Below are 23,699 nucleotides of genomic sequence, written 5' to 3' on the forward strand. Positions count from 1 at the left end.
TTTATTTGACTGAAATTTGTGCTCGTTAACCATTTTTTTTAGTTGATTTCTTTATTGATTACAAGCTACGTTAATTTCTATGATTCTTGGTTTTAGAAGATGTCTAAAAGGGGAAATGTGGTTCTTAGGCAGGAAAAATAATGGAAAGAGCCTTAGCTGTTTGTAGGAATGACGATATGGGTTTATGCTATAAACTTGGCTAACGATAACGGTGTAATAATGCTTCCTCTTCCAGCAGACACTAGGCATCGTTTACAGTCCTTAGACGTAGACTTTTTCAAGCCTCTGTCCACATATTTCAATCGAACCTGTGATACGTGGATGCGAAAACATCCGATGAAGTCCATTACCCAATATAAATTAACAGAATTGTTAGGTGACTCTTATGGACAAATTGCAAGTGCTTCCAATATTCTGTGAATGGATTCTCTAGAAAAAGAGTATGACCTGTTAGTACGATTGTGTTCATTGACAGCGATTTTACAGCAACCGAGTCAGAAGTTTGTAGTCCAGATGAGATTACCAAAGTAAACATGCTACATAAATGAAAAATTATCATATAAGCTTTGTGCTACAATATGATTAAGGTGAAAAAACAACGTAAATAACGCACAAATATTGGAGAAAATAAAGCATATAGCTATTTCAAGGCTACAATGGAGCCTCTTCATCAGTGCAAAAAGCTCACCAACACAACCAAATGTTGCGAGAGAACTGTGAGTTCTCTCTGAGCCTTGAAATAGCTATATGCTTTATTTTCTCCAATATTTGTGCTTTATTTACGTTGTTTTTTCACCTTAATCAAACATGCTACATGTTCGGTGTCAGCTGTTTAAGATGCACAAGAACGATGTGCGGATAAAATGAATACAAGATCCGAGGAATCAGTGGTTAGTTCTCATCAAGTTATGATCGTCGGTTCTATTGATGATTTTGTTAAGGTGGCACACATATTACCTTTGCATAAAAAATAGAAGGCAGAAGAAGGAAACCTACTTCGGCAAACGTTCTAACGTCATCGCCACAGAAAAAGGACATCATTTACTGTTACGGTCCAATTTAGGAAGCGCATGGTTCAATATATTCGCATATACTCCTAAATTGGATTTTTGCAACTTTGTCAAAAATAATTTTTTAAAAAATTATCGTAATATTTACAGGAAATGTAAGTACCTATGGCGGTTCCTAATTAAATTTGGCTTCAGATGCTTTAGTTTTCATTTTTGTTTCGCTTCACATTTAGAGACACTGGTCTCTTGTTCTTAGGGGGTCCAAAATGGGCAGTCTTTCCCTACAACTGATCTGGGGATTTCTTTTATGAAGATGCGCTAAACGAACTAAATTCAAGAGAAAGAATACTGGAAAAAATTGACCACGTGAAGTACTTTCTCCTCGGTGAATGAAACCTTGTAGAATAGGGAGTGGTAAATAGACACAATATGATTTGTGTCTATTTGCTAAAATCTGTGTATGAAATAAACGGAGCGAGTATTAATAATGTTAATGCAATAATAAGTTAAGATTGAAATCCAAAGCGACAATTAGCAAAATTTTTTCTGCTTCTTCTCGTACTTATTTTTGTAAAATCGACCTGCAAACTACATTCAAATTAATATTAATTCTTACCAAAGAGAGCAGCAAACTTGTAATCTGGTGTCTTATTTTTAATTCACTTTGAAGTTTTCACTGAACATTTTGGCTTATCTACCTGGATGTATGTAATATTACAAAGATTTTTTAAAACTTGTTTCAGATAAACTTTGGTTATGCCACGGCCATCAAAACAGAGCGCACATCACCAAAGTGAACTGCGAAGAAAACATTATGTACAGGCTTAATATTGAAGTAAGTTTATTTTATGATAGGAAAATTAAAAAATTAAGGAATATTGCAGAAAACGAAGTTAATAAATTAAATGTTTGTATTTTTATAAGCACTCTAGTAGCCACCATAATCGTACCGTAAAAGCTATTATTTAAATAATATCACCGAAGATGTTTCAAAAGGTCTAACTGAATGAATTTCTTAGTAAATACAAATGAATTTGGTCATTGAGAAACTTACAAATATACAATTCCCTCGAAAATTATAAATTCGTATAAAAATGAGCGTTTATACGATCTGTGAAGACAATTCATCAAAACAATTGTAAGAATTTCTGCTGTTATTCGCAATGCTTGTCAAGTTAACTGAAACGTGCACTTCGCACCATTTGTAAGTATTAGTTAGTTTTGGGTTGGAAGTATTTGGTACAAATTTACTTCTTTTTGAAAAAAATTTCTAACTATTTTGTTAGCTTTGAAGCAACTCGTACTCAGTTAAATTTGGAGCTGAATTACGATTGCTTTGATTGTTGTATTTGTAGAATGATATGAAACTTTGACTTTTTTCAGTTGGAGTCTAGAGTCATGTGTATGCATTCTTTAGATGACGACACCATGCTCTTAGGAACATTATCTCACTTTGTACATTCATATTCCACAAAATCTAGGTAAGAATCTGACTATGTAATTGTAAATATTAACTTTTGCCCTCTAGATAATGTGTTAAATGGGAGGCAAAAAAAAAAAAAATAATACGCATTTTTTTCCTTACTTTTTAAGACAAAAATACAATTTCAACTAAATTTCCAAAAATAATTTATGAAGCTGCAGTACTAAATAAAATGAAAATTATGCTCTATAATATTATTCTTACCGTGCCGACTACAAAATTCATAAACTTCTAATTCGGAAGAGGCGCAGACTAGTCGCGTAGCAAAGGAGGATTAGGGAGTCTAGCCCCTCCCCTCTAAAGACCTAAAAATGAATAGGTGCGTACATGTATAAGGAGCAAAGTGTAAGGAGCAAAGGGATGTAAGTGAACTTTTTTTACTTTTGAGTAAAGCACATGCAAAGTTCAATCCGTAGTAGGCTTTCATTGAAAAGTTTTTCTAAATCATGATGTATAGCAGTATTTACCAGGACCACTAGTACCATTTCTTGCCCTAAGTGCTTCTTCTAACATTTGTACTAGTTAATATCCTTTTTTTTTAAGTTGGCACCTACACTCCTTTGTTTTTAGGTTCTTCATATACGTTTGTGTCAAGTATTTTTCCCACGCGTGAAAATTTTCCTTCGCGTCACTGGCCTAGAAAATGTAAACGTTTGCAGCTGTAGTGATATTTGCCACATATATAAATTAGAAACTCTATTGTTTCTATCAAAACCGAATCTCGGTTGTTTCATAGGGAACTTCTTATTTTGATGATTTCAACTCGTAATGGCTTTTAGCATTCAGTACTCTCGCGAGAATATAAGTTCTTAGGTGTAAAAAGCTGCAAGAAAGAAAGTATACAATATTAGAGAAAACTTGATGCATTGACGATATTAAGAGAAAAAAATAATTTTCTGTCTATTTCAACTGCTAAAATAAACCGAATTTTGTCCCCCATTTTACGGAAAATGCATTACATGATACATTATAATTTTTTCTTGGCAACATTTGCCAAGCACTGCTTTGTATGACCAGCATTAGGCTCTTTGTAAAATATGAAACTCGCAAATTGCGAAGTCAACTTACATATTAAGCACTTAACTTAACCTTTAAGTTAGCATAAGTAAACTAACTTTGTCCTAAACTTTCCACAATCTTTTTTTTTAGCAATCAAAGCACTATCATCCTTTGGCTTGATAAAAACAGCGAACAGTGTCTCTTTTTCATAACTCTTGCTTGTAATACGTAATTATTAATGTTGATATCGAAGACATTTGAGTTACCAAATGTTACTCAATTCATTACTAACTCCAAATCTTTCTTCACTATTTCTATAATTATGTTTATTTTCAGACGTCTTTTATGGGAAATTAGACTAAATGACTCTGTGTTGACACTAGCATCTCATGAAGAGGATGACGTAATGCAAGTGTACGCTGGGTTAGCTGATGGAACTGTTGCAGTTATTGAGGCAAGGTTTTAAACAATATTTGTGGACATTTCTTTTTCCTTCTTTTATTTTCAGTAATATGAAGTTTGATTTAACGTTTGTTGTTTCATGCATGAATATCTCAGAAAAGATTTTAGGCCAGTACTGTCGTGGGCAGGTAAACGACAGTATCTTCATGAATGAGTTTTTAAGATATTTGAAGAAACGCGTTACTAACAATTGGGAAATGCTGGAATTAGAGGTTTTTTCGCGCTTTTTTTTTGGGGGGGGAGACCAAATGAACAGGCTTGTACAATAAAGCTAACGGATAGTAGATCCCAAAACTGCAAAAAAATGAAAATGAAAAATTTACAGTTACCACGGCAGAGCAGTAGTGTGTCAGTAGTATTTCGGTGAAAAAATAAAGGTTGCTTTTAAGTCAATTCGTTCTTTGCATGACTTATAACCTTTCGTCATTTAGATTTATGACGTTTTGAATTTGCGTCGATATATTTCGATCTATAAGCAACTTTGATCACAAGATCGCTGAAAATTCAAAAGCTGAAAAAGGACAACTTTAACCTTAGTTTTCAGTTGTTAATGTTATTTCTTTTTACATCCAACAATGGCCCTTTGCATAGGCGACTCGTATGGAAGACAAAAGAGGCAACTTCCTCCTCACTTCTAAAAGTAAAGGGGCTAGTCACTTCTTCAGAGTTAAAAATTAACGATCGATTAAGAAATGATTCTTTACAGGGTGAGTTGATTCATTTTCCTAAACTAAGAACAAAAGATAAAACTTTTATGACTTTATTTCATAAGAATGGAACTGTGGATTGGAAGGGGGGGTCTACGGTGGTCTTCTTTTCCAATTTTGGAAGCCATATTCCATTTTTTGAGGTCATTTAATCAGGAATATTAAAAAACAATAATTACAAAAATCCAATTTTACAAAAAAAAAAAAAAAAAACTCTGCGCCCCCCCCCCCCCAGCTCCCAAATCTCTTTTGACCCCGCTGTTTTAATACGCCTGCCACCTATGATCCTTTCTCTAAAGTATTGCTTTTGCGAACCTATGTTTATAAATTTAATAAAGAGAAACAACGTGAGACATTTGAAAGTTAGCTATATGATCATTCTCGAGAAAATTGAGAAGAGTCAAGGTTTACTGTGTTTCTAATAATATTCTAAAAGTTCAATGATATTTGCATCGTGTCGATTGACCTCTCAATCTGAAAATTCGAACACGTCGCTCTAATGTACACGCTAAGCACTAACAGAACGAACTAGCAGTAGTATATCACCAGTTTTTTTACAAATGCGTGAGAGAATCTATCTACATACTTTAATACCGAAATGTAAAACTAAACTTCATTTTTTGTTCGTTTAAATATTTTGAATTCGGAAGTCAAGTCAGTTTGTCTTTAAAAAAAATTAAATATTTAAGATGAAACGGGTTTTGAAAAAACAAAAGTAAATTAAATTATTTTGAAATGGTTAACAAAACTAAACACAAAACAATTATCCGCATTTTTTACTCGAAGTTAAAAAATTTCCCTTTGCATTTAATTGATATTCTTAACTAGACCCACTCTGAGTTCAAAAACCTTCACACATAAATCAAAGGTTATTTTCTTATTCCTGACTATCTTGTTCGCTACTAAGAATGACGTAACTCGACTACACGTGACGTAAATAAAACTACTTCTAAGAAAAAGGAGATGAATAATTATACGCTTTTCTTTTAGAAAATGAGCTTGCTCATTACAAAACACTGCTTCAAAAACGGCATTTGATTTACTTCTTAAATATTTTTATGCAAGGAGTACAGCCATTCAGGAAAACTTTGAGCCACAATATCCCTATTTTAAACTGGCCCTCTCACTGTAAAAAAAATTCGGAAACGTTTCTGAGTATATCGTGCAGCTGCGGTTCATGAAATTTTCAAAAACGTTTCTGAGTATTTCGGAATTCTCTTTCTGTAATGTCCGGAAACGTGTCTGAGTATTTCGGAATCCTCTTTCTGTAATGTCCAGAAACGTGTCTGAGTATTTCGGAATCCTCTTTCTATAATTTCCAGAAATGTTTCCGAGTATTTTGGAATCCTCTTTCTGTAATTTTCAGAAACGTTTCTGAGTATTTCGGAATCCTCTTTCCGTAATTTCCAGAAATGTTTCTGAGTATTCTGTGCAGCTGTGGTTCATGAAAGTTTCGAAAACGTTTCCGAGTATTTCGGAATTCTCCAAACAATTTTCAAAAACGTTTCTGAGAATTTCGGAATCCTTTTTCCGTGATTTTTTCTAAAAAATAATTCTTTACTATAGTATTGCATGCCATATCAGTTTCAATTCTTTCATATCTAAGAGCAATGAAACAAGCAATTTTAGAATCATTCGTGCATTTTTTTTTCTGAATTTCTAATGACAAATAGCATGGTTAACAGCATAACATATGCACAGTTATAAATTTTTGAAAATTTATGAAATAATATAGTAGTTTCATTCATAATCACAAAATCGTCGGGGGAGGGAAGGGGAGTACTTTCTCAAAAGTGGGATTGTTTGTTAAACAATATTAAACTTCAGTTTTTCTCTCAATATTTTCAAAACAAAATTATCAACATATTGTATTTTTAATGCAGAACTTAAAAACATATCTTGTATCAAACTTGATAGCTTTTATTTTCGGATAAAATTTGACAGAACTTACCTACACTTTGCGTTCCGAAATTCGTTCACGTCAAGTCAATTTCTTTGACGAACAAAGTGTACCGAAAAGTACCAACAGAGAAATTGATGAATTTAAATATGACACCAAAGTCCCCCGGCTGGAACCATTCGGGTTTATTCTTCTGTTCTTGCCCTTTTCCAGTTTATCACAAATATAGATACTTAATCAAAATAGGTTACTGATTTTATTTTTAGAGTGTGCGCAAAATGCATTATATATTTTATTTATTAAAACATTGAACTCTATTACATAATTATTCCATTTCATACATACGCGAGTCCCCCGCCCCCCCCCCCCACACCATAAGAGTGATGGTGCACCCATAAAATGATATAAAGCGCCCCCCCCCTTAAAAAAGCAACCCCTTAAAAATGTCAATGGCACAGTCTGCGTGGTGAACGCCCCTCGTCTTCTCCCCATATGTGCATTGCATATTAGTAACATAGTATTTAAAAAATGATCACTTTTAAAACGATGACATGAAATAATATTACTTTTTATTTCGGCATGTAAATGCAGCTGTTCCATTTTTGCCACTGACTCATTCCTCCTGACTGTCCTACATTAAACTAGTATATCCACGAAGGAAATGTTATTTTCGGAACAACTAATGTCAAGGAATTTTTTTATTGTTAACCACATTTAACAAAATGAATAAGCACATTTTTAAATGAATGAATAAATTATAATAAAAAAAGATAATACTGGCACATTTTTTGTGAAACATATTACAATACTAGAAAATATTTGCATTACGATATTTTTAATGAATTAAAAATTGATTTTTTTTTTCTTTTTGAACCGAAATGTATGTACATCCAAGTATTTCGAAATAACTTTTCTGTGATTGCTTCTCAAATATAAATCTTATTTCTTTTGCGTAATTAATCAATTTCAGTTGGTTACAACAAATAGTACACCGCGCACATAGGTATGTAGGATAAATTGAAATTAATTCGATAAACCCAAAAACAGTTACAATTTTAGCCTCATCAAATGCAAATCAACAAAAATATAAATGTATATAACAACATGTTTTAAAATATTCATTAATACTTACAAGTGAACATGAGCGGAAGAAAATCTAAGTACCTCCATTACAACTGAATAAGTAATCCAAAGGGTTTCGTTTCATTAAGTATAAACACGGGTGTTGAAACTATTCACGCTTAAACACACAATATATATCTAATTATGGTCGCATTGGAAATTATAAAGAAGCAAATGGTTATTAACTAACTTAATAGCTGCGTACATCGTCTAAAAAATCAAGGGCAGTCCAAAATGCAAAGGCGTAAAATTAGTTTCGACGCATTTTACTACTCTCTAGACATGAAATAACAAGTAATCCAATGCTAAACAGTTGCTGACTGCAGCAACCATAGATAAGAAAAAAAATAAGTTCTCGTTATTTCCGACTCTTTGGCGCCCGGGTTGGAAGGATGAAATAGGTTTCGAAGCGTTGCGTCATCACTTCCGCTTCTAGATTTCTTGAAAAAACAAAAAGCTTTCTGAATATTGAGGTATTCGCTATTGGATGAAGGATTCCTACTATTTCGGAAACGTTTCCGATATATCCAGAAACGTTTCCGATATATCCAGAAACGTTTCCGAAATTTGTTACAGTGCTCATATTTTCATAGCATTGCGCGGCAAAAAAAAAAAAACTTTCAAAGCGCTTCTGACACTATTTTCTTGGTGGTTCTTATGTAAAACCACCCCTAAATCCAAATACAGTGAAACCTGTGTAAGTTGACCACTTACGGTGCACTACTTTAGTGGTCAACTTAAACAGGTGGTCAACTTAAAAAGGTTGCTTTATATGATAAGGGCTAATTCCGTGCCTGAAAAAAGCGGTCAACTGAGACAGGTGGTCAACTTTATAGGTTTTACTGTATGAACACAAGCTTCCCCAATAAGCAACCATTTTATGGAGATAGTGCCCCCCCCCTCCAACTTTTTTAAGTTTTAGACAGTTTTATAGCCATTGTTTTTCTTGAAGGAGAAAAGAGCATTATATTAACCGCTAACATTCTTCTGAGGGGCTAGAGAGATGAGACATTCAAAAGTATGAATGTTTGTAGCAAGGATGGACGCTTATGTGGTTATTTCCCCTTACATTTTTTGGAATAATTAAAAACGATCTCTTTTTCTGGGTACTTTTTTCCTCCACGATTTGTTTATTTATTTTTCGGTGTAAAATCAGAGTATCGCCTCACCGCCGTTAGCTACATGTCCGAAAGAATTTTGAAATTGTATAAAAAATTTGAAAAAAAATTGTGGAAGCATCACATGTTGCATACGAGTCACCTCACCGATTTTTAGTATAGAAACTTCCTGTATTATTTGCATCCATTCAACTTACATTCACAGTTATAGTTAAAATTAAAAATGAAATTAAGTATGCATATAATGTAGCATTATTTATAAATTAAAGGTGCCAAATAAGGCCAACTTAAATTACACGTCTTTATACACACTTTTGACGGTTGATAACACTTTATCATCAGTTAGGCTCTCTAATGTTGATAAAACCACGATGTAGCAAAATTTTGCTGTACTACATAGAAAAACAGAGGATTGGTATTATTAGTCTACATGGCCTTATTTGGCGCATCCACCTTATTTCACTTTCTGGGGAGACACCGCTCCCATTGTTAATCACTTCATGACATTTTTAAGATGTTACTTTGAAAAGAGAATGCTTTGCGTACTGCTTTCGCATTAGCATTCCTTTTTATTTGAGAGGTTATGATTTCTTTACAAAACAAATTTCATTTTTATGCAGAATATAGAAGGCCAGGCACCAAAACCAGAAATATTTTACATTATGATTGGATCAAGTCCAGTAACCTGTTTGCGACTGGTTGAGAGAAAGCTCTGGTGTGGAACAGGAAACCGTATTGTCATTCTAAATGCAAGGTAAGTGTTCCCTCGAAGTTTTCACTTTCCAAAATGGTTTTGAATTCAATTAACTGAGACAAATTTTAAAATTATTATATTGAATATCATTTAAATTAGCTGTGTTATACCTTCATGCGAGTTGCTAATTTACTATATTTTTTCTTTATGTTGCTCAGTATATTATTATCACTGATTAATATATTTAAATCCAATTTAGGGCTCTTTAATAAAAAGAATATCTCAGTATGTTAATTTCAAAATTTTGAATTTTGTTTCAGACACATTCTGAGGTATTTTTTGCATATTATTCATGTATGACACATAACGATGTTCTTTCTAACTTGATAAAATAGATTTCATGAATAAAAGTCATTTGCAATTGTAAACGGAAACAGTATTATAATTTTTAAACAACTGCGCTGATTTTATGCTGTTAGTTTCAGTGACTTTTCTCACTCAAAAGTGAATGAGTTGAAGCAACACATCTTCTGGTTCTCCGCAAAGGCAGGAATCATCTTTTTTAATTGTCCATCCAGAAACGAAAAAAAGCTCTCTTCTGATGATTATCGTCCCTTATAAATTATTTTTTCATTTTCCATTTACAAATTCTTTTCTAAAAAGCTGACAACTCGAGCTTTCGAAAATGTTCCAATAGTTTCCTGAGGCATTTCTGATATTCATGGACTACCAAGTATGGTATACATTATTTTGTGCATTTTTGGACTTCAGATGTGACGCGAATGTTATAAATAGTATTTACTTTATGTGTGTACTTTTCTTAGTTTTATCATTGCAGAGTCCAGAAAAAGCAAACAGAATAAAACTAAATCACTTCTTATTATTCCTCTAAGAAAATTACTCTTCTTTCAGGACGCTGGATGCTATTGACCAGTTCCAAACATCATCCAGCTGTTTGGATTACATTTCCATGCTAGTTTCGGATGACAGAGGCGTCTGGTTAGCCATCAGGGGATCTTCCATACTCCAACTGTGGGATTCGCACAACCTAACCTGTAGATTACTATTTGATGTGAAAGACAATAGATATCCCCGCTCGCCAAAAGTAAGTACTGCTCGCAATATAACGCACGAACCCTCGCACAAGTACTTCCAAAACATACAGTTCGCCAGTTTATAAATAAAAGAGGGATTATTGAAGCTTATTATTCTTTCTTTCAGTATGTCTAGCATTTTATTTTGTCGACAAAAATCCCTATGTCAGAAATATGAAAGTGGAAATTCTTATAGCACTTTTTTTAGTTTAACTTGCTTGGTATTTGATAACCAAAGTGTACCGCTACATGTTAGGGTAACTAGTTTGGATATTGTCATTATCGGAAGGAAAGTGCTTTTTCGCGCTCATGGTATTAGTTTGCAGTTTTATTATGAAATCTAAACTTCTAACGAGAAAGTAAGAGTATCTTATTATCAAAAGTTAATTTACTCACTACACCTATAAAACGTATGCATTCTGTTGTATGTTCCTGCTTTTCATAGTTTTTGTAGTTCATAGTTACGCCAACATTAATGATTAAAATCCAACAGGACGGTAATGGTGCTAACGTGAGCTGATGAGTATATGGCACCAGCTCAGAGGAAGACTTTAATGATTCGCAGCTGTATGATGATAATGATCATGACCCAGATGATTTGCTTCGAATCATACAGGATATAGAGAGAAAAATCTGCTAGTTTTGGGGAGAATTAGGGATGAATAACGAAACGGTGTTTTCGTTGCACAATGTATTAAAAAGAAAGTAACCGTGATGTCGTATAAAGTATCATACAGTGGCTAGACACCATGCGCAACCCCATTTAGAAACAAAGATACTTTGTTGCTTTGTATATTCTTCTTGGAAGGTGTTTTGTTTTTGCTGCGTGTAATAAAAAGATCCAGAATAAGTTATCCAATTGCTCTGAAGTCCCCTCTGAGGTTTGATGGGTCCGACAAATCGCGGAAGCCAGGTCTCACGAGAGGCTAAAAAAATACCTTGGCGACTAGTTCTTGCAAAGTACGAATCTTTCACAAGCCATGTTATAGTTAATTTCCCTGAAAACTCTGAGAAATGATTTGCCTGGCGCTTAAAAACGTTTCCTGGTTTCTAAAATTTTAAAACTAATTTCGGTCTCTGTATATCAAGGGTGATTTCTAACTCTGCTTTTCTGGAAAAATAAATTTCGCCATTACATAAACACATAGTATTAGTTACGACTCAGGATTCAATTGCATTTCAGTACTCGAAACTTTACGAATTCACACCTGATGCTATATATATATATATGAAGATTTTCATCATATATATATATATATATATATGATGATGATGAAAATCAAAATAAAAATCATCAAATAACTCTCTGATTTGTCACTTTCATGCCTTGCTCAAATTTTGAATAAATGCTGCATGTCTTTTAATTTCCTGATATTTTCAGATTGGAGAAGACGAAATGGGAGGTTCTCGCATAACAGCATTGCTTCCATTTTCTGGTAGTGTCTTGGTCGGAACAGCAGAAGGTTCTTTAATTATTTACGATGTGGTTACAAAATTGTCTCGCAGTCCCAGTTCTGCCGAGTTTTCTTCATCCGCACCAAGACGAACGGCTCCTGTTGATCATATTCAGCAAAAAATACAAGTAAGCGTTTCTTTAAAAAGTTCTGTCATCGTATTTTTTTTTCTTTTTGATAAAAGTAATGTGAATCCATTTCTGACGATTATTAACAAATATGAGCTCCTGACAGGTATTTATTGTGCAAGAAAATACGTAACAACCCGTCACAGTATCCAGAAAATGAATACTTCAACCAGCTGTTCGGTATTTGCTTTCAGTTCTGATATAGTTTCGGCTACATGGCGTTAACTTGTAGTTTCAAACTATTTTAGGAATAGTGATATAATATAGAGAATTAAAACAATATTTCAAGTGTCATAACTTTTTCAATTTGTTTGAATATAGTGCTTTATTTTTATAGCAACTTCACGTAACCCATGAGCACTAAACGAATATGAAATAGGTCTTATTTGCTCATTTTATTGTTGTTGTAAATCTGGGACAGCAACGGCAATATTTTTTGTTTTTGAAAAGCAACCTGTTTAATCTCATTTTATTCTTTTACAATACATTCTTGCCTGTATAGTCATTTATATTGTTTCCAAGAGCAATTCCCAGTGGTGGCTCTTCTTAGATTCCTAATAGGTGTAGTGAAATATTTCTGTAAAAGAAATCAAAATATACATTTAATCTGTGCTACCGAAGTATGATTATAAAATCTCAATTACCATTTTCCGAATTGTTTTCTTTCTTAAAAGCTCAATTATTGCCTATCAACTGTAAGCAAAGATACACTAGTCGTTTCTTCGTTGATATTGCAATATGCTTTAACACTCTTAAAACTTGTGCTAAACATATCACAAGCGAATGAGATTTTTCATTCATAATTTATTATTTCTCAAGCATTTTAGTTGCAACTGAATCTTCGTACGAAAATTTATAGCTTAAAATGATTATCTTTGACCCCGTTGCATGCATTGAAATATCTACCGGAGTTTGGCCCAAATGAGAACTACATATTTGCGCTAAACAACGTTTGATGTAACATTTAATTTATAGCTTGTCTATGAAATTTATAGCTTGAATGACATGTAATTAGTACAGCGATGTAATTTATACCTTGTTCGCATCGCAGATATTTTATTATACGTATGTAGATGAAAGGAACTTTCAATATTGAGCTCATAATGACTATACTGCCGTTCTAAGCACAGACGTTGTATTTGCAAATTTTACCAAAATTTTTAGGGACTGGCGTCGTTATTTTAATGCGGACTTTTAGACAACTTTTTCAACAGTAAATTTTTTTTTAAAGCTATTCTCCCAAATCTGATGGTATTTGAAAGAGAGAATGTTGATGTTGTTTTGACTTTTTTTTCTTTCTGCATCCTCAAAGGGGGTTTTAGAACTATTTTAACTATCTAGATAGATATTTTAGAGGATTTGTTGGCATTTGAAAACTGTAACCCTTATTCCATTAGATATTTTTAGAAATTGATGTCTTTATTCCAAAGGGGAACTTCAGGGAATATTTTTCTTTTTCTTATGCATAGTTTTGGGGACTATTGTCCTCATTCTAATAGGAATTTTTAAGGAACGTGTTCCTTACTCCAAAGGAGATTTTTAAGGATTGTCGTCCGCACTCAAGTAAGGATTTTTTAGGGATATTTGAGGACTGCTGTCCCAATCCTAATAAGGATTTATAGGATCTGTTGCCGTTATTTTGGGACCCTTGCCTTTATTCTGAAGATCCTTTTAGCTATATTTCTCCTTATTCATTCTGGTATTCGGATTTTCTTGGGGAGTTTTTTATCATATTTTCTTATTCGAATTGAAATATTTACGGACAAATGTTCACATTTCAATGAAGATTTTTTGGAAACAGGAAATTTTAAACTATGTTCTTTTTCTCTTTATTTAAGCCTGATTGTTGAGCACGTGACACTTGACAAACCTTTTATTTTCGAAGTATACCGTGTCGGGTGACGCAGCTAGTGTAAAATAAAATGCTTTCTTTTCTGATTCCTAAATAACAACCAAACAATGATTCAGAAACCTGCAATCAGTTAAGATTATATATTAAAAAGTTTGGATCAAAATACTACTCAGGAAAATAAGCCATTGAAAGATTTTTTCAGCCCTTGGGGAATCGAACACACGATCTTCGCTTTATCAGCACGACGCCAATTGAATTAATGGACTTACATTTCGAAATGCTATACATTAAAGCAATGCACAATTAAAAACGAAATTAATCAAAAATTTTCATAAAACAGCAAAAATGTGAACTGTCTGTTTATTTTTCGCCGAAAAAAAGGAAAAAATTTTTACAAATGGTACTTTACTTTGAAAGTTTGATGACCTATGGAAAACATTATTATCACACAAAAAAAACTTTTGGGAAACAATACATATGATATACTTCTTTTATCTGAGGTGCGCATCCCCTCTTTGGGCAATGGCACACACCCCTCAAATGCAACAGAGGATTTCCTCCCCGCTTCCCCCCAAAAAATTAAATCGAAAATTACCTCGAAAATTTTATGTTCAATATGTATTTAAATTATACAGATGGTGCAGAAGGTCCATTCTAAGGAAAAACGGACATTTTGTCCTGCACGTGACAGTTCATATATTTGCATAAAAATATTAATTTAAAAAGTTAATGAGCAAAACTTTAGTACTTAACTCAGAAATTACAAACGTATGTGTGATGTCTTAAAGAAACAATTGTTCATTACCTTACGAAATTATTACTTTTTAATGAAATATATGAGCTTTCAAGCAAGGGAAAAAAAAATGGCGACTTTTTCATGAAGTAGCCCAATAAGTAAAATAAGAAATAACAACGGTAATAAGAAGGGATCCAGGTGTTTCTCCCTCGGAAAGAAATTAAGAAATATATATATATATATATATATATATATATATATATATATATATATATATATAGAATTCTGAATTTCGACGACTTATAAAGGATAACTGAAACTACAAAAATATCAGGAAAAATAGGCAAACAGAACTATTTAAAGTTGTATACTCTTTTGCAAATTAACATAATATACAGTAAAAAATGTTTCTTTTTTCTTTTCTTTTCTTTTTTTTTTTTTTTTTTTTTTTGACAAATTAATGACAGCAATCAACATGAAGAAAGAGAAAGGAGGAGAAAAGGTAACGCATCGTTACCTGTTCACATCGGCTTTCGGTCCAATTTGTTTTTGATCATTTCTCCAACCCACCGACAAATTTAACAATGATCAATAGTGAAAAATGCTTTGAAAGAAAGCATTCACACAAGGATTTCAGTTATCCATTTAATTTGTCCCTGCTTGGGACGGAGATAAAATTGCACCCTTTCCCAAATGCTTTTTCCACATTGCATAGGGGAGAGAAGAAATTTTTTAAAATAACACTTTTAAAAAATGTTAAATGTGAATTAAATGTATGGCGTTCAGTAAAAAATTGCTTGAATTGGCCCAGTCGGGATCTCCGACCACCGACCAGGTCAGTCTGCCCCTGCGACTGACCAATCAGGAATTCCAAAACTAATCTTTTACCCCCCTAAGAGCAGAGGCGCACCCCCCCCCCCCTAAATATCGGGAAGACACAGATCCCTAAAAAAGTGAAAAATACCCCTCAAAACAACCCCCGATAAAAATTTTAGTGGCGCAGTCTGCGCTACCCCCCTCCCCTCAGGTAGGCACCCCTGTTATTTACATGCGAAAGAACCACCTTTAGTGAGTAGGACGTGAATAATATGAGCTTACAAGTAGTATATGGACGCAGGGAGCAAAACATATATTTAAAATAAGACATTCTGAAGAAAATTCAGTACATATGTCCCAAAAATATTATCTTTCTATGTAAGGCTACAACACTTCAAACAATCGAAACTAATTTATATTTAGACAGAATTTTTTTAACTAGAATAATGGATTTTTTTTATAAGAACTTAAACTGCACTTTGAGGTTCATTATTTCTCCAGCAGATGGCAGCACGAATTCTTTTTTTTAAATTAATTTGTAATTGATAGGAACATCTATCCGAGGATTAGCTCGCGAATGTTCGGATTTCGCAACACCACAGAGAGGTCAAACTTAATATCCTTAAGCAAAAATTCACCGGTGTTTAGGAATTTCGTTAAGAAGGTCATCCTTCATCCCCCCCCCTTTTTTTTCTTCTTTTTCTTCTTTTACTTTTCAATTAATCATGTCCGCAGTTCAACAAGACATGCATATCTTTTAAAAAACATAACATATTTCATTTTATTATTATTATTTTTACTTTTTTGGCACTTTATGAAGTTATAGTTTACAGTACATCTTCGGGCACAAGCACAAGATTTCTTCCAACTTCATAATTGTATGTGGTCCGAATTCCGAATCCTCAATACTTTACAAAGAAGAACTTACCAAAAAGTTAACACATGGTTGCCACGTTCAGTTTTATGTAAAATATATTAAAACTATGGATTATATTAATGTTTTTTTTTAGTCTCATGTAATTGTTCCACGTGCGAAATTTATTTTGATTCTTCATGGGAGAATTTATAATGGATCCAAAGCAAAAATTTCAAACAAAATGCATTTCAAATTAAAAAAAAACACAAAGCAATAAAAAAATCTCTCAAAAGTTTCTTAATTAATGTGCTATTACACTTTTATTTCAAACTATTGTTTTATATATGTTGTTTTTGCTTTTTTAAAACGTGATACTTATCCACAAATATTCTGTTCTCAAAAAGTATTCATTCAAAGCAAGATAAAATATTTTGATAAATATTATTGAGTTGAAAAATAATTCCAGGATTTTTTTTTTTTTTTTTTTGACATTGTAATAAATGCTAGACCTCTGGATTTTATATGAAAGAAAGGTTAATCCTATCTATTACATATAGAAGCTTTGTGAATTTCATAATATGACTAAATGTGCAATAACACATATTTCTTTTGATATTTTACATGTCTAGACGGTATAGAAAATAGCATAGGAGTTGAATTTTTACATTGTTAATAGTAGAGTTACGGTTTCAATTAGTTTTTTTATGTTGGTTGGGAAATGTTTGATTTATTCCCTCTTGTTTTGTAGGAACTTCTTATGGAAAAGAAAAGGGATGAAAAATCAGTCCCGGAAGTTCGTAATCGACTCGATAGTGGATGCTACTCAACTCCTTGCAGAACACCACTGCTTGCTCAAAGTCGGCGAGGAAGTGTTCACGTTTGTGAAAATGGTGCATCAGCAGCACCCTTAGCTCCACCGGAAGAAGAGCAAGGTAGTAGTTCTCCAGAAGATCGTAGTGAAGCAACGAGTCATTCTACAGTAAAACGCGCTGGAGATACCCAAAGATCTTCCCTTACATCTCCAGAGTTACCATTCTACGAAGAAAATCCTGAAGATTCCTTGAAGAAAGTAGATACTGATCGCGATGATTCTGGGCAATCGTCTTCATCAGCACAAGGAAAGATCACAGGATCAAGTACGAAAAAGATATGCACGTGCCATCACCTAAGTTCAAATTCTGTTAAGTGTCGACATTGCTTGCTAGAAGCAAGTGAAGCGTTAAGGAAACTTTTTGATAAGTATAGTTTAAGTATTAACTCTACGAACCACGTAGACTATACTGCCCGATATCAAAGTCTTTTGAACAATAGCAGGAATAAGACGTTTCACACGGACAACAGCTCAAATAAAGATGCTGACGAAGTAAGCTGAAGTTTGTTATGGCCATTGTTATTTTTCTTTATTATATTTTATGCCAGAAGCTAATACATCTCATACATGGAGAACTGCAAACATAGCGTCTTTGCATCTGGACAAATTCAGGAAATATTTAATACACTAAATTAAGATAACACCCTTTCGCTGGTGATAATCGAGCCCATGACCTTTTGCGTACAAAGCGAAACTTCTACCACGGAGGCCCCAAAGGGGTATTTTTGTAACTTTCTTTTAAAAATAACCACATCTTTTATTTTTAATACAAAGTCTATACAGAAATGAAAGAGTCTACTTTCCCATAGGTAGTGCAACCTAAGATTGTTTTCAGTCTGTCTTGGACGAATCCAAATCAAACTGGTTTAAGACAGGAGAAGCATTGGTTGTTGTGATTGAGCATTGGCAAAACAAGTTTTTTCATGAAGCGTGGTTGTTTGTTTTTACAATAAGAAATAAATTTCGATTGAAAACTGGCGCTAATTATGAACTCAATCTCTTACCCAATTGCAATCCTCTTACTAAAACATAGCATTGATTTATGGTCATTATAAAGTCAAAAATAACCAAAGATGCATGTGAGTTGCCATAATGTTTTATCAGAGTGATTCCACGTCAACTGACCTAAATTTTTAAAATTGTCCCTGCTCGATCATCCCCGAATGGGATGAAATTTTATAGAGGTGTAGAGATGTCTTCGAAATTAAACTATGCAAATTTTCAGCTTCCGAGATCGGAATCCTGAGGATCTGGGATCTCCAAAATTGCGGATCAGATTTTTGAGAAGAACTGCCATGTTGTACTCAAGGTTACGGAAAATTTTATTAGACTGGAAGCATGAAATTTTGGAAGCTTAAAGTACATTTGGCTGTTGATTAGTTTTGGCTGTTGATTAGTTATGTGAGTTTGAGCTCATAAGATTTTGAGTAGAACGAATCTAAACCAGGGCTGTGGAGTCGGAGTCGGACTGATTTTGGGGTAAAGGAGTCGGAGTGGTTCGAAAACATGCCGACTCGGACTCCGGGTTTTCTTATTTCTTTCATTTTCACTGACTCTCCTTGCATTTTTTAAAAAACTCACTACCTATTAATTTGATTACATGCTACTAATAAGAAAATGCTTGTCATTGTGTCAACCAGTTGGCTTGATTGTTTATCGAGCTTTCTGTAACAGCTACCTGTGCCGTCTTCTAGTTTGCTTATTTTTTAACTTTATTTAAGTGATAGCAACTGTCAGCAAACAGTTTTGTTGCCTAACATTTCCTAAGTAATCACTTTCAAATAAAAGTAATAATATATTGTTACCTCGATCTCAGTTATAAATTAGTAAAAGGAATGTATGAATCGCTTGAGCATGTCGGGAAACTTGTGAAGGTGCTTGGTAAATTCAAATAAGTGTTGGCTTGGCCCGAAAGCGTAAATCCGAAAGATCCGATAATATATATATACAGTCGACGCTCGATATAACGACCATCTCCGCGCAAGAGAAAAAGGTCTTTATAATGAGTGGTCATTATAAGTGATAGAATTTTTTTTTTAAAATATACACATGCATCATGCATGTTCCGTTGTTCCAATACAATTGGCACTTTTTTAAAGATTCCAGTAAAATGCCGAAATTATTTTTTATCATGGGATTTTTTATTTTTAATTATGGGTGCAAAATATTATGAGAAAATATTTCTAAGTAGAAAATATAGGAAAAATTGTATTACAGTACAGTAAAACCTGCGAAGTTGACCACCCTTGTAAGTTGACCGCTGTTTTCAGGCACGGAATTAGACTTAATCATATAAATCAACCTCTGAAAGTTGACCACCTGTTTAAGTTGACCACTAAAGTAGTGCACCGCAAGTGGTCAACTTGCACAGGTTTCACTGTGTACTTACCAATCATTTATTTTCTGAATATAAAATCAGAAAGAGTTGCTTTCCTTTTTAGCACATGTGATTTTTGCAAAACATAATTTTCCGTTTCAGTTATAGATGAGAAATAGTGTTTTTCTTGCTTTTCAAAGAAACACTAAAAAGTCTCTCGAACATTTGAAACATTTTTCATACTGAGAACTTTGGTCTCAATGTCTTCTTCTTCATTTGATCATGATACATTAATTTGTTTTTGTGCATAATATGGAATGGTACTTCATTTTCTGACAGACACGTGTTTGACACATTCTAAATCATAATTGAATTTAGCATAACAATCAAAGTTTAACACTTCTACCAATTTTTTTTAATACATTTTTTACAGCATTTCTTCTTCTTCGTCGAAATTTTCATCTTGGATTGCCTGACAAATCATATAAGCATTTTCCTTTGCTTTTTAAAATCAACATGTTGGTGGCAATTCTTGATGGTCTTTTCTGAATTCCAAGCTGATTTAGAAAGATGCAAAGCTGTAAGGATACCCACTTTGTAATATTCACCTTCTTCCAGACCGTAAACGGTAATGAAGATCATTTCAAGTTACATATTAGTATCATTGGAAAAAACACCAGGAATAGTGTTCGCTGAATTCGGTCGCTGTATTGGATTAGATGATGCAGAGCAGTCGTTATACCGGAAGCAAATTAACATAGAGTTCATTGGAACAAAGTTGGGACTATTACCACAGGTCGTTATAATGGATTGGTCTTTATAATGAGTGGTCGTTATAATGAGCGCCGACTGTATATATATATATATATATATATATATATATATATATATATATATATATATATATATATATATATATATATATATATATATATATATATATATATATATATATTAGGGTGGTCCTTATTTTTGAAGTTGTAGATATTTTATACGACGCCCCCTCAATTTGTTCCATTATACAAATAAATGATCCAGGCAAAATTTTAAGTCAATCCATGAATATTAACACGTGCCCCTAGGGCTCCCTTTTTTGAGTTTCTAAGAAAAAATTGCGGACTTTCTCATTTTATGTAAAAATATTCTAAGGCTTCATATTTAAAGTAATTTTGAACATCAATAGATGTTGCTACTTCCAGACCAACCATTCTTTCACTTTCATTCTGTAAAATTTTGCATATTACATAGGGTACAAGTATACCAATGGCCTTGGGACAGGCATACCGCTATTCGCGCTCGTTTCAATCCAAGCGACAGGGGAACATTTCTTTCCATCAAGATGGACACAAGGGATTCTAAAGGCCATTAATGAATGGCCTAGACCATTTATGAATGATTTTTGACAACAACAAATTCCCTCCTCCAGGCTTTGGGTATGTTGATTTAGAAAATTTTCTGTGTATGTAATAGGTGTGGCAAATAGGGTCACTAGGTTTCCATGCTATAAATATAAGTGATGACAATTACATTTTAATTCGCTGTTCTTTAGTTATATACTTAAATGTTTATACATTCTTATAATTTAAATTTTGAAAAATCCCCGATTACCCTACCATAAAAATAAACTATATTTTCCATATCTAAAATATAAATTAAAAAAAAAATCCAGATCGGAATAATGTAAAATTGTATACTTTAAACTGTCTTCTATTTCAGTACATAGTCCTTTATTATCATCAAATTTCTCTTGCATTTCACAAGGTTTAGAAACCGAAATGGGTATCTGTTCTAACCTGTTGAACCTTTTTTTCTATATCTGGTCTACCACAACGCAAAAAAGCTTGACAACTATTGAGATCTGCTCGCATTTCATCAATGTTAGACAAATGCCATATTAGGGACAAAGATGCTGCTCATTTATTAACAGCCTGTGTAGATGCAGTAGATTTAAATCCAAATAACCTTATGATCAATCGTACATCCCTTAAGAGAGCAAGAGAAAATCTTCGAGAGGTAAAACCAGGTTTCATGAATTTAAATTTAGGTTTTTTATTTATTCCCTGGGATACAAAGCTACATCCAGATGTAACTGGAAAAAAACGCCCGATAGGCTTACTATGATAGCTTCAGGTTCCAATGTTGAACAGCTACTCAGAATTTCTGAGATATTTCTTCAGTTGTATATGATATCTTAGATGATTGATGTTTATTGCTAACTGTTCAAGCTGTAGAGTTTTATACAGCGGCTTACAATACCGGCCGTATAAATTGTGCCTGTATTTTTTTAGAGCAAAAGCTGAACGGTGATATATTGCATTTGTATTGCTATCATCATGCACTTGAAATCGTACTGCAGAGTGTCTTTAAAGAAGTTCTTGCCTTTCTTAGTTCTAGACTCGATATTCCATTATTTAAGCGCTTCAAAATTCAAAAATTACACATACCACTTAAATTCTAAAAGAGGAATTTGATGACATATTCATAGAAAGCGAAATTAAGAAATATTACAGAGAATTCTCATAACGTGTAATAGTATTTCTTGGTAAAGTCCTCGCTCCTACAGGGATATGTTTTCGGCAACCTGGAGCTTATCTGTGAGCCAGATGGGTGGCAAAAGGAATTTATTGTTTGAATATTTATATATTTAGGAAACAATTTAAATTGACCTTACATGAAGAGATTGCCCGTAAATGCTGTTTTGCAGTTAAATGTTGTATGAAGATATAGTTTTTCGCAGCAACCCTTTCTAGGCCTTTTAAATTAATATAAAGTCTAGCGTCTAAAAAGCCTGCAGCGTACAAAATGATGACAAACATGCAGCAGAAGCAGTGATTGAAAAATTCATAAATCACTTATGGTACTTAGGGGATGAACTAGTAGCTTTGTCCGCATTGAATGAAGGAATTAACTTCGAAGATAGGAAAAGACAACTTCAAAAAAATGCTTGCTGAATAGGAAGACGTGTCTGATGAATGTATAAAAAATTTCAAATAACAGTAGATGATTTGGAATACTTTCTTAGTAAAGATCTTCCTCTTTATAGAATCAATTACAAGTGAATAAAACTGTTTGATAAGTTAGAAACACCAAAAGATGTTTTCCTATTTGATCCTGATTCATGGCAAAATGAAGGAAGCTATTTAAAGGGAAGAGATATCGTTAAAATGCTGAAAGTTGTGAACGACACAACTGAAAGAGGAGCACAATTAATCGAAGAATTTCACAATCAATTTACCAAGTATGAGTCACAAAAGCAATTTAGTATTTTACAGACACTCCAAGACTATCAGAAAAAAAATGCACACGATTGAGATACATTGAGAAAAGCGTACGATTAAGGTAAAGTTTCTAAAGCAATATTTCATTCTTATTCAATGTAAAATCTTTAAACGATATAAAGTAATTAAAAAGATTAATTTTAGTGCTACCTCGCTGTAAAAATATTTTGCAAACATAGGAGAAACGATGTACGGAGTTTGAAGTAAAAACTCGAAGATTTGTGAGAAAATTATCAAAAGTGTTAAAGTTCAACGTCCTAGGGGCACGTGTTATTATTGACCGATCGAGTTCAAATTTTGCACCGATTACTTTTTATTATAGTGTCACAAAACTAGGGGGCGTCACTTGTTGAATTCCGAAAAAAAAATTTTCCCATATAAATAAGGACCACCCTAATATATATATATATATATATATATATATATATATATATATATATATATATATATATATATATATATATATAACCGTGTAATGAGACCGTGTAATTAAAAAAGTTGATTAGTTGCATGGGTTTCTAACCTGGACCTTAAACTGCACCACTTGGACTATAACTACAGCTGTGTCCCAAAATTGTTGACCCGTCGCGATCAAAGTTATTGACCTATAAACTTGGCCATTTTTAAAAAATCATCGACTTTGAGACCGTTTCACTACTAAAACCAAGAGAAACAAAAGCTATTTTATATTTTTCTTAGTACTATACTGTGGTGAGTAGTTAATCATGTACTTATTTCCGAGGGTTAAACACGGCTTTAGCAGATATCTGGGCCCGAACAAGGCTAACTAAACTTTGACCTC

General features: G+C 33.2%; 1 protein-coding gene across 1 annotated transcript in view; it reads left to right on the top strand.

Moving 5' to 3' along the window:
• The window catches only part of LOC129231535 (uncharacterized), a 242,663-nt gene that overhangs the window by 205,390 nt on the left and 13,574 nt on the right, over positions 1–23,699 (top strand). Inside the window, exons 16-22 of the mRNA XM_054865877.1 lie at positions 1,754–1,845; positions 2,394–2,491; positions 3,829–3,946; positions 9,422–9,555; positions 10,408–10,600; positions 11,971–12,171; positions 17,180–17,794. Of these exons, the coding sequence (XP_054721852.1) occupies positions 1,754–1,845; positions 2,394–2,491; positions 3,829–3,946; positions 9,422–9,555; positions 10,408–10,600; positions 11,971–12,171; positions 17,180–17,794 (1,451 nt within the window). The remainder of the gene's footprint in view (positions 1–1,753; positions 1,846–2,393; positions 2,492–3,828; positions 3,947–9,421; positions 9,556–10,407; positions 10,601–11,970; positions 12,172–17,179; positions 17,795–23,699) is intronic.

The sequence above is a fragment of the Uloborus diversus genome, chromosome 10 (genome assembly GCF_026930045.1).
Source record: "Uloborus diversus isolate 005 chromosome 10, Udiv.v.3.1, whole genome shotgun sequence".
Classification (NCBI taxonomy): Eukaryota; Metazoa; Arthropoda; class Arachnida; order Araneae; family Uloboridae; genus Uloborus; species Uloborus diversus.